General features: G+C 40.0%; 1 protein-coding gene across 7 annotated transcripts in view; it reads left to right on the forward strand.

The window, feature by feature from the left end:
- The window catches only part of IFT88 (intraflagellar transport 88), a 138231-nt gene that overhangs the window by 94209 nt on the left and 27135 nt on the right, over window positions 1-16887 (forward strand). For all 7 annotated transcript variants that reach the window (XR_010341631.1, XM_064373529.1, XM_064373525.1 and 4 more), the window contains one exon: window positions 9823-9929. Coding sequence is in view for 6 of the 7 variants with exons in the window: in XM_064373529.1 (XP_064229599.1) it covers window positions 9823-9929 (107 nt within the window). In the remaining variant the exon portion in view is untranslated. The remainder of the gene's footprint in view (window positions 1-9822; window positions 9930-16887) is intronic.

The following is a 16887-nucleotide window of genomic DNA, read 5'->3' on the forward strand; positions in this document are numbered from 1 at the left end:
CACTCTTCAAGTGATTCTCCTGCTTCAGCCTCCCAAAGTGCTGGGATAGCAGGTGTGAGCCAACACGCCCAGCCTAGAAGTTTTTTAAAGTACAAATTTCTAGCCCTACCTAGTAAGATTTTTATTAGATTTGCAATGGACACAGGCATCTGTTTTTCCCTATTTCTTTTTAAAGGGTTTTCTATGTGATTCTTAATCTTAGTCACATTAGAGAACTAGTGCTTTAGAGATTAAATGAGAGATAGCAGTAATAACTTTTCTTGAAAGTGGAGCAACCCAAAAGTCTGCTAAGCAAAAGAGTTTCTCAGCCTTGGCACCTCTGACATTTGGGATTGTACAAATTCCACATTGTAAGAGGCCCTCCAGGGAGTTATGGAATGTTTAGCAAAATCCCTGGCCTCTATCCAATAGATTAGCTAGCAGCTCTCCCACCCCCAGATATGAAAACTAGAAATGTCTCTAGACATTGTCAGTGTCCCCTGGGGGGCAAAATTGCGGCCAGTTGAAAACTTCTGCACTAACCAAAGCACCTCTGCGCTGGTCCAAAAAAGAGAATATCTTCAAGGAAGGCCAAGATTTTTTCTTTAGCATATAAAAGTTACTCTTAAGAATCAAATGAATGATTGTCTACACCATAGTGGGTATCTAAGATAACTCTGGCCTATTTAATTTTCAAAACAAATGTAATCAATAGTCTATCCTAACTATAGTTGTAGAAAAAACATTTACACCCATGGAATGTGCTATTTTAAGAATAGTTTTGCGGCCGGGCGCGGTGACTCACGCCTGTAATCCAAGCACTTTGGAGGCCAAGGCAGGCAGATCACCTAAGGTCAGGAGTTCAAGACCAGCCTGACCAACATGGTGAAACCCCGTCTTAAAGAAAAAAAAAAAAAGAATAGTTTTCTGGATAAAACTAGCAGGATAATTTAGTTTTAAAATATATTCTTCACCAAAAATTGACCTGGTCTACAGAGTTACAGATGATATACTGACTTTCAGAGGACATCCACCAAAAATAATGATTTTTTTAGTTTACATTAAATGTTTCTAGCTGTGCGTCATAGCTCATGCCTGTAATCTCAACACTTTGGGAGACCAAGGCTGGAGGATTGCTTGAGCCCAGGAATTCAAGCCCAGCCTGGGAAACATAGCAAGACCTCATCTCTTCTAAATATGAAAAAAAAAAAAAAAATAGCAGGGTATGGTGGTGTGCACCTATGGTTCCAGCTGCTCAGGTGGCTGAGACGGAAGGATCGCTTGAGCCCAGGAGTTCCAAACTGCAGTGAGCTGTGATTGTGCCACTGCACTCCAGCCTAGGCATCTCTTAAAAAACAAAAGTTCCTAAGCCACCCTTTATTTGCAGAAAATACAAAGTATCTTCTTATTATGAATTATTAATATAAATGTATATACAAAGGCAATTTATATAGTAATGTGTGACATTTTAAGTTACTTTATGCTATTAACTTTTGCAGTACTTTAATGGTCTTAAACTGCTTGTATATTTACAAATTATTGTGGAGTGGAGTGACTACGCTGTTCCAGACATTGTTCTAGCACTGTGGATGTAGCAGAAAACAAAACAGACCAAAATTCTTGGTATCTAGTGTGAAGAGAAAAGACAATAAATAATGTCAGTAGTCATAAGTGCTATGAAGAAAAAACAGGTAAAGAGATAGAGAATATGGGAAGGGCTGCTATTTTAAACAGGGTTGTCATGGAAGGACTTTCTCTTAAGCTAGCATTTGGGCAGAGACCTGAAAGAATGGACAGAAGCAAGCCATGAAGATGTGGATGTCAGTGTGGTCGAAGCACAGCAGACAATGTGATGGGAGAGAGAGAGGTGGCATAGTGGGTGGGCCAGGACCTGTAGATCCTCACAGGCCTTAGGTCAGAGCTTCAAATTATATTTTGGGTGAGGTGATGAGCTATTGGAGGATTTTGTGTGGAAGAATAATACGATTTGACATAGGTTTTCAAAATGTTCTAATGTATGATTAACTCAAGCTTCTGTACCTGAGGTCCAAATCAAAAGATTATTTTGGCCACTGTATGGACAATAAGCTGAGATGGGCAGTACCTAAATGCAAAATCACAGTATTCACTTGCACTAGCAGTGGAGGTGGACAAGATAGATTCCAAATATATATGGAAGGTATCAGTGCCAGCACTTGCTGGCCATTTAGATGTGAGACTTGAGGGAGACAGTGTCAAGGGTGACCGCACAAATCTAGCTCTGGGCAGCTGGAATTATGGAGCTGCCATTCACTGAGATGTGGGAAACTGGGGAAGAAGCAGCTTTTCGAGGGAAAAATTAAAAAAAAATTTTTTTTTTTTTTGAGATGGAGTTTCACTCTTGTTGCCCAGGCTGGAGTGTAGTGGCGCAATCTCAGCTCACCACCACCTCGGCCTCCCAGATTCAAGCGATTCTTCTGCCTCAGCCTTTCCAAGTAGCTGGGATTATAGGCATGCTCCACCACCCCTGACTGATTTTGTATTTTTAGTAGAGGCAGGGTTTCTCCATGTTGGTCAGGCTGGTCTCGAACTCCCAACTGACTTCAGGTGATCCACCCGCCTCAGCCTCCCAAAGTGCTTGGATTACAAGCGTGAACCACCGCACCTGGCCCAAAAGCTTTTTTTTTTTAGATATGTTATATTTGAGCTACCTCTTTGATGCTCAAGAAAGGATGTTAAATAGGCACTTAGGGAGAAGTTGGGGGCCATCTGCATATAAATTTATTTCTGTACATTTAGCACATATTTTTGTGTTCTGTTATTACATATATTATCAGTAATATTTTTGAAAAAATTGAGTGTTCATTAGCTTTAAGACTTTCCTGTTTCTTTATCCATTCATTTGTTTCCAAAATTTTTACTATTTTTTATGTGCTGGGGAGACAACAGATATATCATCTTGACTTCTGCCTCCTAGGACTCACACGGATCGTCAGTTAACTGATAGGGGATAATAAATGAGATAACTGAAAAATGTGCAAAGTGCTGTGGAAATACAGAGGAACTCTTAACTCTGTCCAAACTAGGGGACGATTGCCATAATTAGGTTTTACAGAGGACGTAACATTTGAAGTGGCCTTGAAGGGTATGGAGGGTTTTGCTAGGAAGGGAAGGCAGGAACAGGCACTGCAGGTAGACAGCAGCATTATTAGTAAGGGCAGAGATAGAAGGATGCAGAATCTATTTCAAAAGGTAGTCTATTGTGGAAAATGTAGCAGATTGAACATGTATTTTCTCATGCCTGTAATCTCAGCACTTTGAGAGGTGAGGTGTACGAATCAGTAGGACTAGAGTTTGAGACCAACCTGGCCAACCTAGTGAAACCCCATCTCTACTAAAAATACAAAAAATTACCTGGGCATAGTGGTGGGTGCCTGTAATCCCAGCTACTCAGGAGGCTGAGGCAGGAGAATTGCTTGAACCCGGGAGGCGGAGGTTGTGGTGAGCAGAGGCCCGCACCACTACACTCCAGCCCAGGCAACAGAGGGAGACTCCGTCTCAAAAAAAAAATTATAAATGCAGAACAAAGAGATAATTAAATTTTAGGAAAATTTTCAGTTTAGCAGATTAGAACTGCCAGGGTAGGTAGGTAGTGGAGAAGTCAGCAGAAGCAAAAGAATTCATAACATAGAACCCCAGGAAATCCCAGGAATTGGAGGCATCAGAAAATGGGAGGTGTGCTGGCTGCTCCTGCTGCTGCTGAAAACAAGAGGGCTGGGTACAAGTCTGGATGAGATACAGCTAGATTTTCAAATGCTCTACCTAAATCGTACAGCAGAAATTTAGGCAGAATGCAGTCATGATGTTAGTGGATGAATGCCAGGAGATGTATTTGAAAGATATTTAATAGAGCCAAAGTGATTCACTATAAAAATAGGAAAAAGAATAAAAACTTGGACCTCGAAGTTCAAGGAAAGAGAAGGGAGAGTGACAACTAAAGAATGTAGCAAGGTCCAGGGAAACTTTTTTTTCTTTCTCTCTTTCTTTTTTTTTTTTTTGAGACAGAGTCTCGCTCTGTCACCCAGGGTGTAATGCAGTCGTGCAATCTAAGCTTACTGCAACCTCTGTCTCCCAAGTTCAAGTGATTTTTTGTGCCTCAGCCTCCTGAGTTACCTGGAATTATAGGTGCACATCACTACATCTGACTGTTTTTTCTTTTTTTGTATTTTTAATAGAGATAGGAGTTCGCCGTGTTTGCCAGGATGGGGAAAACTTTTTTTTTTTTAAAGAATGAGCAGAGGTGAATGTTTCTGTTGCCTAAGGGGAATTATCTAGTAGAAAAGGAAAAACTGAAAATATGCCAGGAAAGGAATAACAGTATAGGATAGGTTAACTTTTAAAAGGTGCTAGAACCTTCCTCATACAGGAGAGTATTTAAAAGTCAGCCTAACCAGGCGTGATGGCTCATGCCTGTAATCCCAGCACTTTGGGAGGATGAGGTAGGCGGATCATAAGGTCAGGAGTTCAAGACCAGCCTGGCCAACATGTTGAAACCCCATCTCTACTAAAAATACAAAAATTAGCCGGGCATGGTGGTGTGCGCCTGTAATCCCATACTCAGGAGGCTGAGGCAGGAGAATTGCTTGAACCTGGGAGAAAGAGGTTGCAGTGAGCCGAGATCATGCCACTGCACTCTAGGCCTGGGCGACAGAGTGAGACTCCGTCTCAAAAAAAAAAAAAAAAAAAAAAAAGTCAGCCTAGTGAAGCAGAAGAATCTTTTGTTGTTGTTGTTGTTGTTGTTGTTGTTGTTGTTGTTGTTGTTGTTGAGATGGAGTTTCGCTCTTGTTACCCAGGCTGGAGTGCAATGACGCGATCTCGGCTCACCGTAACCTCCGCCTCCTGGGTTCAGGCAATTCTTCTGCCTCAGCCTCCTGAGTAGCTGGGATTACAGGCACGCGCCACCATGCCCAGCTAATTTTTTTTTATTTTTAGTAGAGACGGGGTTTCACCATATTGACCAGGATGGTCTCGATCTCGACCTAGTGATCCACCCGCCTCAGCCCCCCAAAGTGCTGGGATTACAGGCGTGAGCCACCGTGCCCGGCACAGAAGAATCTTTTAATCAACATCCTTAGAGACCAAGTACAGGAACTAAGCCCAGGCCATACACTTAACTCTTGGCAAATACAAGGTCTCGATACATCTTTCCTTATTTCAACCCAAATAAGAGAAAGAAAGTCAGTACAGAGCTATGAAAAAATGCCATTAAAAAAAAAAATTGGCTATTGTTTTTGTTTTTGTTTTAAGTCTTGTTCTGTTGCCAAGCTGGAGTGCAGTGGTGTGATGTCGGCTCACTGAAACCTCCATCTCCCAGTTTCAAGCGATTCTCTTGCCTCAGCCACCCGAGTAACTGACACTACAGGCACACGCCACCACACCCGGCTAATTTTTTTTTTTTTTTTTTGAGACAGAGTTTTGCTTTTGTTGCCCAGGCTGGAGTGCAATGGCACAATCTTGGCTCACTGCAACCTTCACCTCCCAAGTTCAAGCGATTTTCCTGCCTCAGCATCCCAAATAGCTGGGATGACAGGCATGCGCCACCACACCCAGCTAATTTTGTATTTTCTTAGTAGAGACAGGATTTCTTCATGTTGGTCAGGTTGGTCTCAAACTCCCAACCTCAGGTGATCCACCTGTCTCGGCCTCCCAAAGTGCTGGGATTACAGGCATAAGCCACCGTGCCTGGCAAAAAAACAAAAAAAAATAGTTTTTATTACCTAGAAAAATAGAAGAGTTCAAAAAAATTATTACAGTGTAGAAATATTTGGCTCCTTCTGTAAGATTCAAAGAACACATAACCTCTATTTACTTCAGAGGGAGAAAGTCACAGGGTGAGGTGAAAAGATAATAGGATGTTACAAAAGAAGGAGCATGGTAATAGGACAATACATAAGAAAAGATGATAGTGAAACTAAAAATATATAGCAGAATTAAAATCTACCTATGCAGTACAGAGCTGAAAATCATAGTAGTAATTGAAAACTATTTATTCCATAATTTTAAGAACAAAAATTGAATAAGATGAAATACAGAAGATAAGTAAGAGAAAGCCGGGCATGGTGGCTCACACCTGTAATCCCAGCACTTTGGAGGCCAAGGCAGGTGGATCACTTGAGGTCAGGAGTTCGAGACAAGCCTGGCCAACATGGTGAAACCCCATCTTTACTAAAAATACAAAAATTAGCTGGGCATCGTGGCAGGCGCCTGTAATTCCAGCTACTCAGGAGACTTAGGCAGGAGAATCACTTGAACCCAGGTGGCGGAATTTGCAGTGAGTAAAGATCACACCATTTCATTCCAGCCTGGGGTACAAGAGCAAAACTTCTTCTAAAAAAAAGAAAAGAAGTAAGAAAAATACAACTAGGAATTATAAGTTTTCCCAGGGACTAAAACAGAACACTTGTGATAAAATACAAAATCAAAGACATAGTAAAAGCAAACATTCTACAGCAGAAAAAAAAGATCTGCTATTCTGCAAAGGAAGAAAAACTGGGCAGTTATCAGCAACATGAAACACCAAGCCCTAAATACCAAAGGTGGTGAAACAGTATCTTCAGAGTCTCAAGAATTCTTTTACCTCTGCATATAAAAACAACAGAATATAAGAGCTTAGAAAACATACTCATCTCCCCTTCTTGGAGAAATAAAAAGTTGACTTGAAAACTTAATTTGTAAGTTCACTGGAAAGCTAAATCAAACTTTAGTGCTTAAAAAGGGAATTTTTTTAAAACTTTTAGGTTCAGGGGTATGTGTGCAGTTTGTTTTATAGGTAAATTGCATGTCGTGGGGGTTTGGCATACAGATTATTTTATCACCCAGGTAATAACCATTGTAATCGATCAGTAGTTTTTTGATCCTCACCATTCTCCCACCGTCTGCCCTCAAGGAGACCTCACTGTCTGTTGTTCCCTTCTTTATGTTCATATGTACTTGAGGTTTAGCTCACACTTAGAAGTAAGAACATGCAGTATTTGGTTTTCTGTTCCTGTAGTAGTTCGCTTAGGATAATGGCCTCCAACTCCATCCATGTTGCTGCAGAGGACATGACCTTGTTCTTTTTTATGGCTGTATGGAATTCTATGGTGTATATATGTGTGTGTGTGTGTGTGTGTGTGTGTGTGTGTATACCACATTTTCTTTATCCAGTCTACCACTGATGATTGATTAGAGCTATGTCTTAGCTCTTGTGAACAGTGCTGCAGTGAACATACATGTGCATGTGTCTTCATGGCAGAATGATTTATATTCTTTTGCATATATACCCAGTAATTAGATTGCTAAATCAAATGGTAATTCTGGTTTTATTTTATTTTATTTTTGTATTTATGGAGACGACGTCTCACTGTGTTACCCAGGTTGGTCTCGAACTCCTGAGCTCTCGTGATCCTCTCACCTCAGCCTCCCAAAGTGCTATGATTATAGGCATGAGCCACCATGCCTGGCCTGTAATTCTGTTTTAAGCTCTTTAAGAAATCACCAAACTGCTTTCCACGTGGCTGAACTAATTTCCATGCCCACCAGTAGTGTAAGCATTCCGTTTTCTCAGTAACCTTGCCAGCATCTGTTTTTGTTTTTGTTTGTTTTTTTACTTTTTAGTAGTAGCCATTCTGACTGGTATGAGACAGTATCTCATTGTGGTTTTGATTTGCATTTCTCTAATGATTAGTGATGTTGAGCATTTTTTCATATGCTTGCTTGTTTGCTGCATGTATGACTTCTTTTGAAAAGTGTTCATGTCCTTTGCCCACTCTTTAATACCATTATTTGTTTTTTGCTTGTAAATTTAAGTTCCTTATGATTCTGAATATTAAACCTTTGTTGGATGCATAATTTGCAAATATTTCCTCCCATTCTGTAGGTCATATGTTTGCTCTATTGATTGCTTGTTTGGCTGTGCAGAAGCTCTTTAATTAGGTCCCATTTGTCAATTTTTGTTTTTGTTAAAATTGCCTTTGGTGTCTTCGTCAAGAATTCTTTTCCCAGTTTTCTATCCAGAATGGTATTTCTTAGGTTATCTTCCAGGATTTTATAGTTTTAGATTTTATGTTTAAGCCTCTAATCCATCTTGAGTTGATTTTTGTATATGGTGTAAGGAAGGGGACCAGTTTCAGTCTTCTGCATATAGCTAGCCAGTTAGTTATCGAAAAGGGGAAATTTTTAAATTTCAGAACAAGTAGAGCAGAAATTAACATGGAGTTAGGTCTAAATAATTATAAGGCATAATTTAAGTGGTAGTTGTGGTGAGGGGAAAAATGAGAAATATGCATATGCTACATTCCTCCTCATTTATGAGGGTGTCAGAAAATACCATTTAAATCTTGATGCTGATAGGAAAATATATGCTACCAGTCTTACCTATTGTGTAAGTAGCATTCAACTATGGAAAAGAAAACAGTGACACTTCTTATACACATCTACTGGGAGTATAAACTAGTACAGTGTCTCTGGAGGGCAGATTTGTAATATATATCAGGAGTCTCAAACTAGTCATAATGTTCGGATTCAGTAATTCCACTATAAAGTAACTGAGAAGAGCATAAAAAGACATATAGGCTGGGCTCAGTGACTCATGCCTGTAATCCCAGCACTTTGGGAGGCCAAGGTGGGTGGATCACGAGGTCAAGAGATCAAGACCATCCTTAGTGAAACCCTGTCTCTACTAAAAATACAAAAATTAGCTGGGCATGGTAGTGGGTGCCTGTAGTCCCAGCTACTCAGGAGGCTGAGACAGGAGAATCACTTGAACCTGGGAGGTGGAGGTTGCAGGGAGCCAAGATTGTGCCACTGCACTCTAGCCTGGTGACAGAGACTCTGTCTAAAAAAGAAAAAAAAAAGATGTATAAAAATGTTTGGTTTTGTCTCTGGATGGACAAGTAATTAGTAACTTTTATTTTTTTCTTTGTTTTACAAATTCTCTATAATGACCTGCACTGCAGTTATATTGAGGAAAAATATTGTTTTTAAATGAGATAATAAAAATGTTTTAAAGTAATTTAGACCACAAATGGCAAAGGGCATTCTTATAAACATAAAGACAAAACTCTTGTGTTTTTTAGCATCTACTGGATGTTTTTTAAATGTTGCTAATTTTAGAAACACAAGATTGAATGAAAAAGCAAATTCCAGGAGACTGTATACAGAACAATACCATTATAAGACCCAGGGCCAAGCAGAACTAAACAGTATGTCATCTGGTCATATGTATAAAGTTATCGAATATTTTTTTGTTGTTAATGTATACAAGACATGATGAACACAAAACTTTTTGTTGTGATTATTTTATATATATTTGATGTCAACTGTAAGACCAGCAACTGTAAAATACATCTTTTTTATATTCCCAGTACTTTGCACATAGTGTAATACTTATTTTGAAAGTGAATTTACTGACAGTAATAAGAACATTTGTGAGTAATCATTATTATATGTATAAACTGTCTACACTTTTTAGCCTAGTCTCTCTTATAGCTCTTTATATGTATTTATGAAACTGCTATAGAACATTAGCAAATGTTGCATTTGCTTTTAAGTTCTCTCCCAGCAGTGTCCTGTGCCATGTTCCTTCTAGGTTTCTGGCAGCGTGAGGATAGGACTCATGGAGAGAGACCCTTTAATCCCCCTTCCAAGGAAGTCAGTTCTCCCTGGTCCAGAGATTGCAAAGTATAATTATTTTTTAGGAGAAGAACACTATTTGTAAGCATCATTCCTACCTGTGTCCCAGAAGACTGAGTTCATTGATTTATTGAGCTTTTAACAAATAGACCATGCTTGTATTCTTTCCTAAATGTATATTTTACAATTTAGGTCTGCATTTCTTGGTTCGTCTCTGCACAAATCTTGGATTAAAAGATGCTCAAGAATATGCCAGAAAACTGAAGAGGTTGGAAAAAATGAAAGAAATAAGAGAACAGGTATCTCATATGGGCCTACAACTGCTATCTGCTAATTTTCAGAATGTCAGCCTTCTGTAACTCAAATGTGTGATGTTAGGAACTTCTATAAGAAAACAGGGTTGAAATTTTTTTCTGCTCTGACATAAGAGAATAACTAAAACTCTAGTTTGAGGATAAAACTCTGGCAAAAGTGAGTTCCCAGAGAGAGGAAGTGCAGTGGATTTCATATTATCTTAGTGAATAACTACTAGCAGACAAATAATTATAATTTTCCACAACATGAAATAACTTACAGCTTAATTTAAAGCCATAATTTTAATTGGAAAGTCCTGTGGACCATGACAGACAATTACTTCTCTACAACAATGGAATCTGTGTATGCTTTAACAAGTTTTCTAGGTGATTTTTATTGTCACCAAAGTTTGAGAAGCACTCAGGCTGTATGCTTCTGAAGGGTTACCTTGATCAAATACCAACTCAGGATATAGAAGCTGATTTAAGAGGCGAAAAGTAGACATAAAATAAATAAGGTGGTGGATTTTTAACATTGTTTTTAAATGGACAAAGATTTGTATAAACTTAAGAGAGGAAGATAAACCAATTCAGGCTTGTGTGGGTCAGGGTAATTTCTCTTGCTGAGCCCCTAACTCCTGTTTTAAAATGTTGAAACTAGAAGTTTTATCTAAAATGATTTTTCAAAGAAATTAGTTCTCTTTCTGGAACTATTATGGAAAAGAAGACTGCTCTCCCTTTTGTGCTTGGGGGATCCACATTTTTGGGTAAGAAGAAAACTCTGTACATTGTACATTCATTAGTGCCAGCAAGAAGCAATTGTGGCACTGGGTTGTTGGCCAGGCAAGACAGACTCACACTCAGCCCTCCATTCCTGAACACTGAAAGCCGCACAGTGGTGTGGACCAGCCCCTGGATACCGCAAGCTATGTAGCAGTGCTGTTTTTTTAAGATGTTTTGCTTTTCCACTTTACTGAACATGAATAACATTAGCAGACAAACAAAGAGGTCTGTCAAAGCAAGAGTGTGTGTTTGGAATAGGGCAAAATGGGAAGAGCCGGGCTTGAGGAATGAATATTTTAAATATGAAAAAGGAAGAGAAAAACAGCCAAAACACCAAAGAAGGTTGGAGAATAAAGGTAAGCTATTAAGAAGAAAAAGAAAATAAGGAAATAATAGGCAAAATACAGAATATTTTCATTGCTAAAGATAAAAATGTATTCAGTTTTTAAATCAAATTTCTAAATTTTCAGAATATTCAAATAGAGAAATGCTGTTTCAATATTTACTAATTTCCCCACAAAGCGATCAGGATATAATGCCAAGAAATGCTTTCTTTTGGCCAGATTGACAAAATAGCATATGACATTCAAAATTAATATATCATTGGTACATATACCCAAATTTCCAGTTATTACCAAAATGCATTGAAAATAAATGTACAATCAAGCTGAGCAGAAAACCTTTTTGGTTTCCTTTCTTGAGAGAGATTCTGCCAGGTGAGGTGGCTCACGCCTGTAATCCCAGCACTTTGGGAGGCCAAGGCAGGCAGATCACCTGAGATCAGGAGTTTGAGACCTGCCTGTCTAACATGGAGAAACCCCGTCTCTACTAAAAATACAAAATTAGCTGGGCATGGTGACACATGCCTGTAATCCCAGCTACTGGAGAGGCTGAGGCAGGAGAATTGCTTGAACCCAGGAGGCGGAGGGTGCAGTGAGCTGATACCATGCCACTGCACTCCAGTGTCTGGGCAGCAGAGCAAGACTCCATCTCAAAAAAAAAAGGAGACAGATTCAGTATTAAGATATCATAAAGATTTAGTTTTAAGATTAACCAAACTAAAAAATACAGTTTTTAAAAAATGTTCATATATGTAATAATGACTACAAGAATGTCTTGTACAATTTGTGTATTATTGACAAAAGTCAACAAAACTACTGAAAAGAATATATATCCTTAGTACAAACTGGTGGTGATTTGCTTGTTGATTACATTTTCTGGGGTAAGATTACCAGTCACTTCCTCAAGGCCATTGATTACAGGTTCTCTCATGCATTGCCCTGTGTTAGCCTCTCTGTTGGTTTGCTCAGAAAACATTGATTACAATCTGCCGTGTATGTGGAGGACACAGTGAGACACGGGAGTTGGCCCTGGTGTCCAAGGCACTCAAGGCAGAGCTGTGGGACTGAGAGGGGAGCGTCTTGCTCCAGAGGAGGGACTCAGAGGCAGCAGTTCCCAGAGGGGCTTGTGTTTTAGAGTGAGTATGACTGGACACTTGGAGTTTGGGGTGGAGAGAAAAAAATGTGGGCAGAGGTCTAAGGACAGGAAGTTAAGGCCATGTTTATGGGTTCTTTGGAATTGAAGCCACCAAGGAATGTTTTAAATTCTGTTTTCTCTTGAATTTACAGACAGGGCCAATCTTCTTAAGAACCCTTAACTATGTAACAAGGAACTGCTCCTTGTTCCATTGACAAAAACCCAATTCTTAGGACATAAAACCATAGTGTGGTGGACAGACCATGTACTTTTTTCCTGACATGACCATTGGTCAATCCTGTGATCCGGAATGGACATTTGACCTTTCTGGGCCTCATTCTCATCAGCTGTAAAATGAGGATAGTGTTCTAGCTCTGAACTTCTCAAACTATCTGTGGTGAAATTATTTTTTGCCAGTCTGTCACTGACATTACTAGAAAAATGATTCTGCACTTAGATGTCGGCAGGATCCAACATCCAGTAACATTTTGGTTTTCAGTCATGATCTGAGTTCTTCCTTCTGTTCATCTCATTGAGGACAGGTGGCAGTTTGTGGGCCAGCAGTGGTTTACAGACCCCACTACGGGTAGCCCTGTCTTGGATGACCTGTAGGACCCACCAGCTCATAGTGGTTCTTCCAGTCCCCAGAAGAGTAGCATACGAGTTGTGGTCATGAATTCATAATAAAGAGTAGGCTTAAAGGGAAAAAAATGTTTATTTTCTCTCTTCCAGCGTTTAGTCATTTAATTTGTTCAGTTATTTTGTGTCTACTCTGTTCCTCTATTCTGTGCCTTTTCTTATTTTTTTTCCAAAGTGGGAATGACATGATATTTTTTTCCAGATTAGGAATGCCATCTTTTTTCCACATTATTAAAACAATAAATGTTCTTTTAAAAATGCAAGAAGATTGCTTTTGTAAATAATTTTTAATTCATATAAAAATGATTTCTATTCCCACCACTTAGACATCACTGTTACCATTCCCCCTTTCCAGGCATTTTTACAAATACATACAAACATATATCAATACATTTATTTTTAATGGGACTTTTTTTTAAAGAAAGATGAGATTTTTACAAAAATGCTGTTTTATATCCTTTTCCACCCACATTGCAAAATAACATGGACCACTTCCCATGTCAGTAAATACAGATTTCCCTCACTTTGTGCTCCATGTTTTGTTACATGGCTGTTTCCTGCACATTTTAGCGTTGAGGTGGTAAGAATCATTTGTGTCAATCATTGTTTACATGCTTCCTCTGTTATCTACCATGAGGCCTTACCTCACAACCACTCCGAAGCGGTAAGAATTTCTGTGAACTTTATGAAGTGTTAAAACTCTGGAAAGTTGAGGGGAATATTTCTGAAAAGTATGTCTCCTACTTGAGCTTTCATATACCTTATGATGAGAATGTCATCATCACTGTGTTTAACAGGTGTTTACTGTGCTCCTAAAATGTACCCACACCTGTGCTAGATCCGAGGTGGGTTGCATGTCAGATGAGTCTGTGTGAGACAGGACCCTCGGGCCTCTGAGAGTGTGTGGTGTCATGGCAGGAGTTCCCTGCCCAGTGTGCCCTGAGGAGCAGCAGTGCCGACAGCACAGGGTGTTCCCCGTGGAGTCAGGGAGCTTAAGCTGCAGGCCCTCATTTGCATTAGCTCCTTCTAATAAATTTTTATTTTTGCATTAATTTCATTTTCACAGTTTTATATCCTCTTTCTCAAAAAGCTTCCCCCAAGCTATATAAGCTTCTGGCCCCATACATTCTGCATCTGCCCCATTGTCGCCATTCTTTATCCTCCCAGCCAAAGAGCAATGTACTTTATCTATAGTTGATCTTTATTTTCTCACTTCCCAGGTGCACTTTTTTTTTTTTTTTTTTTTTTTGAGACGGAGTCTTGCTCTGTCACCAGGCTGGAGTACAGTGGCGCAATCTCGGCTCACTGCAACCTCCGCCTCCCAAGTTCAAGTGATTCTCCTGCCTCAGCCTCCTGAGTAGCTGGGACTACAGGTGCACACCACCATGCCCAGCCAATTTTTTGTATTTTTAGTAGAGACAGAGCTTCACCTTGTTAGGGAGGATGGTCTCAATCTCCTGACCTCATGATCCGCCCACCTCAGCCTCCCAAAGTGCTGGGATTACAGGTGTGAGCCACTGCACCTGGCCCCTAACCTTGACTACTTTCATTCACACAGCTAAAACTACCCACACTAAGATTAGTCACCTACATAGCAGTCAATATAATAGATACTCTGACTTTCTGTCCACCTGACTTAGCAGCAGGTTTGTGTATGTGGCATCTGTGACACACCCCTCCTGGCTTCCTTTAGTTCCTCTGGACTGCACTGAGGCCACTTTACGTCCATCACATACTTTCAAGGGCAAGGCCAGCTGCTGGGCCAGCCCTGGAATACCCAGGGGACATCACAGAGTCTGTCCTGTTGCCTGGTAGGATTGCCGTTTCCAGCGGCTGTCTCTTGGGTGTTTACGTTACATTTCCGAAGGAAGAACTTAGATCCTGACGGAAAACACTACTGAGCAAAGCTCTGTTATGTGGTATGAGAGATGTGCAGTTAACTGAGTCTTGACAGTTGAGATTTCTTTTTTTTCTTACATAATAGGCACATTCTTAGAGATTTCTTTAAACTTAAAGCCTTATCAAACTAAGGTTTTGATAAATGTTTTGGTTTTACTTTTGACGTTGCCTTCTCTAACTTCCATGAGAAATCTTTGCTACAGCTATTACAGTGGTTAGTACTCAAGACTCCTTATGGTGGAGTTGATTTTCAACTGCAAATAGGCATTCACTTGGAAAAGAACAACACATCCTCTGTACAGGAGGACGGTGAAGGAAAAAGACAAGCTGGAGTGTGACTCTGAGCGTAATGAGAGCACATGGAGCCAGCCCTCACCGGGGACACACAGGGGGTCTCCTGAGGAGATGAGGGAGGAGGAAATAGCTGAAAAGAAGATGAGGAAGGGCAGGCAGACAGGGAGTAGCCAACCCATTCATGCAGCATCCATGCCAGCTGGCATATCCAAGGAGATGCTGTTTTCCTTTTATTCTCTAAGCAGGTGGGACAGTCAGTTCCAAAAGTGATAAGGACAGAAAGGGGTGTCTGTGAGAAGTGAGGTGGCCTGCATGGGGCACAGGTGAGAACCTAAGTGAGCAGTGAGGAGCCCTGAGGCTGGCCTGTTTTTTGTGCTGATGGAGCTGTTTCCCCAACAGGGCACAGTGTCCTGGGAGTCAGAGAGGAAAGAGGGAAGTCACTGAACCAACTGAGGCTTAGATGTCTCTTGGTGAGTGAAGCAGAAAGACAAGAAGAAGGCAAGGGCCATAGTTCCAATGTCGCATCACTGCACGTGGTAGGCCTCGAGTCTAGGCTGGACAGAAAGTAGAAATTTAAAGAGATTAAAAACAGTGATGAGAGGCAAGGGATTGGAAAATTCTAGATGAGGGCAGGGAACAGGTGTCAGGCAATAAAGAATGTAGTGATTATGGAACTGCTTACCTTCTTAGATCCTTTTGTAAACCTCTGGTCACTTAAACAGTGTGCAAGTTTTCACATGAGGTTTTAAAAACTGTCAAGTTATGTGGGCATTTGCCTTTATAAATATATTTTCAGCATTTTTTTTTCTTGAGAAGTCTTGCTCTGTCACCCAGAGCTGGAGTGCAATGGCACAATCTCGGCTCACTGCACCCTCCGCCTCCGAGGTTCTAGTGATTCTCCTGCCTCAGCCCCCAGAGTAGCTGGGATTATAGGCGCGTGCCATCAGGCCCGGCTGATTTTTATGTTTTTAGTAGAGACAGGGTTTTGCCATGTTGTCCAGGATGGTCTTGACCTCCTGACTTACGTAATCTGCGCACCTCGACCTCCCAAAGTGCTGGGATTACAGGCGTGAGCCACTGCGCCTGCCCTGTTTTCAGCATTTATATATCTTTTTGATATGCTGGAGATGATCAGTCCGTGAATAGATGAAAATCAAATTTTGAAATAAAGTCAGATTATGGATGTTTAAATTCTTATTCTGCTACATCTTTTTAAGATTTTCTTTCATCTGTGAAGGCAAGAAGAAAGATGGGGTTTCAAGGGAAGTTCTTTTCCTTTTAATGGAAGAAAGTTGGGTATGTTTATGTAACATTTGGAAGTCCTGAGTTTTAGGAGAGTATTTCATCTTACAGAAATGAGTTGAATTATTGAAAAGAATTTTTTTCTTCCTAGCAGACCAAGGACAATAACATTATCCATGACCTGATAATTTATAAATATTTGGGCAGTTGTCAGGGTTAAGGAGCTAAATAATTTGTCCTTTGAATTAAATATGAAATTATATTTATGTTACTGAAGATCTAAATAAAATATCCACCTGTGCTAAGAAGTTTTAATTTAATGATAAATAAGAAAAGCCATCTATCTCTGTTTACTAATCATCCTGTAGCTGTGTAAATGAACCATTATACATATGAAAATTTGACAGTGTGACTTGAGGCAGATCCAGTGTTCATACAGAAATTCTAATACTTAGACAAAACACAAAAGAACCATATAATGTAGAAAGAAACCTAACAATGTCACAGCATGGAGATACGTCTTATGCTCTGAAGGTGGGTCTGCCTCTAACAGAGTGGACTGTTGGACAGATTTAGGTATTTTGTGAGATTTTAATTGTACTTTTATAAATTGAATTTCGAAACTCAGGTT

This window comes from Aotus nancymaae, unplaced genomic scaffold, assembly GCF_030222135.1.
Source record: "Aotus nancymaae isolate 86718 unplaced genomic scaffold, 86718_ANA_hifiasm-v0.15.2.pri h1tg000009l, whole genome shotgun sequence".
NCBI lineage: Eukaryota > Metazoa > Chordata > Mammalia > Primates > Aotidae > Aotus > Aotus nancymaae.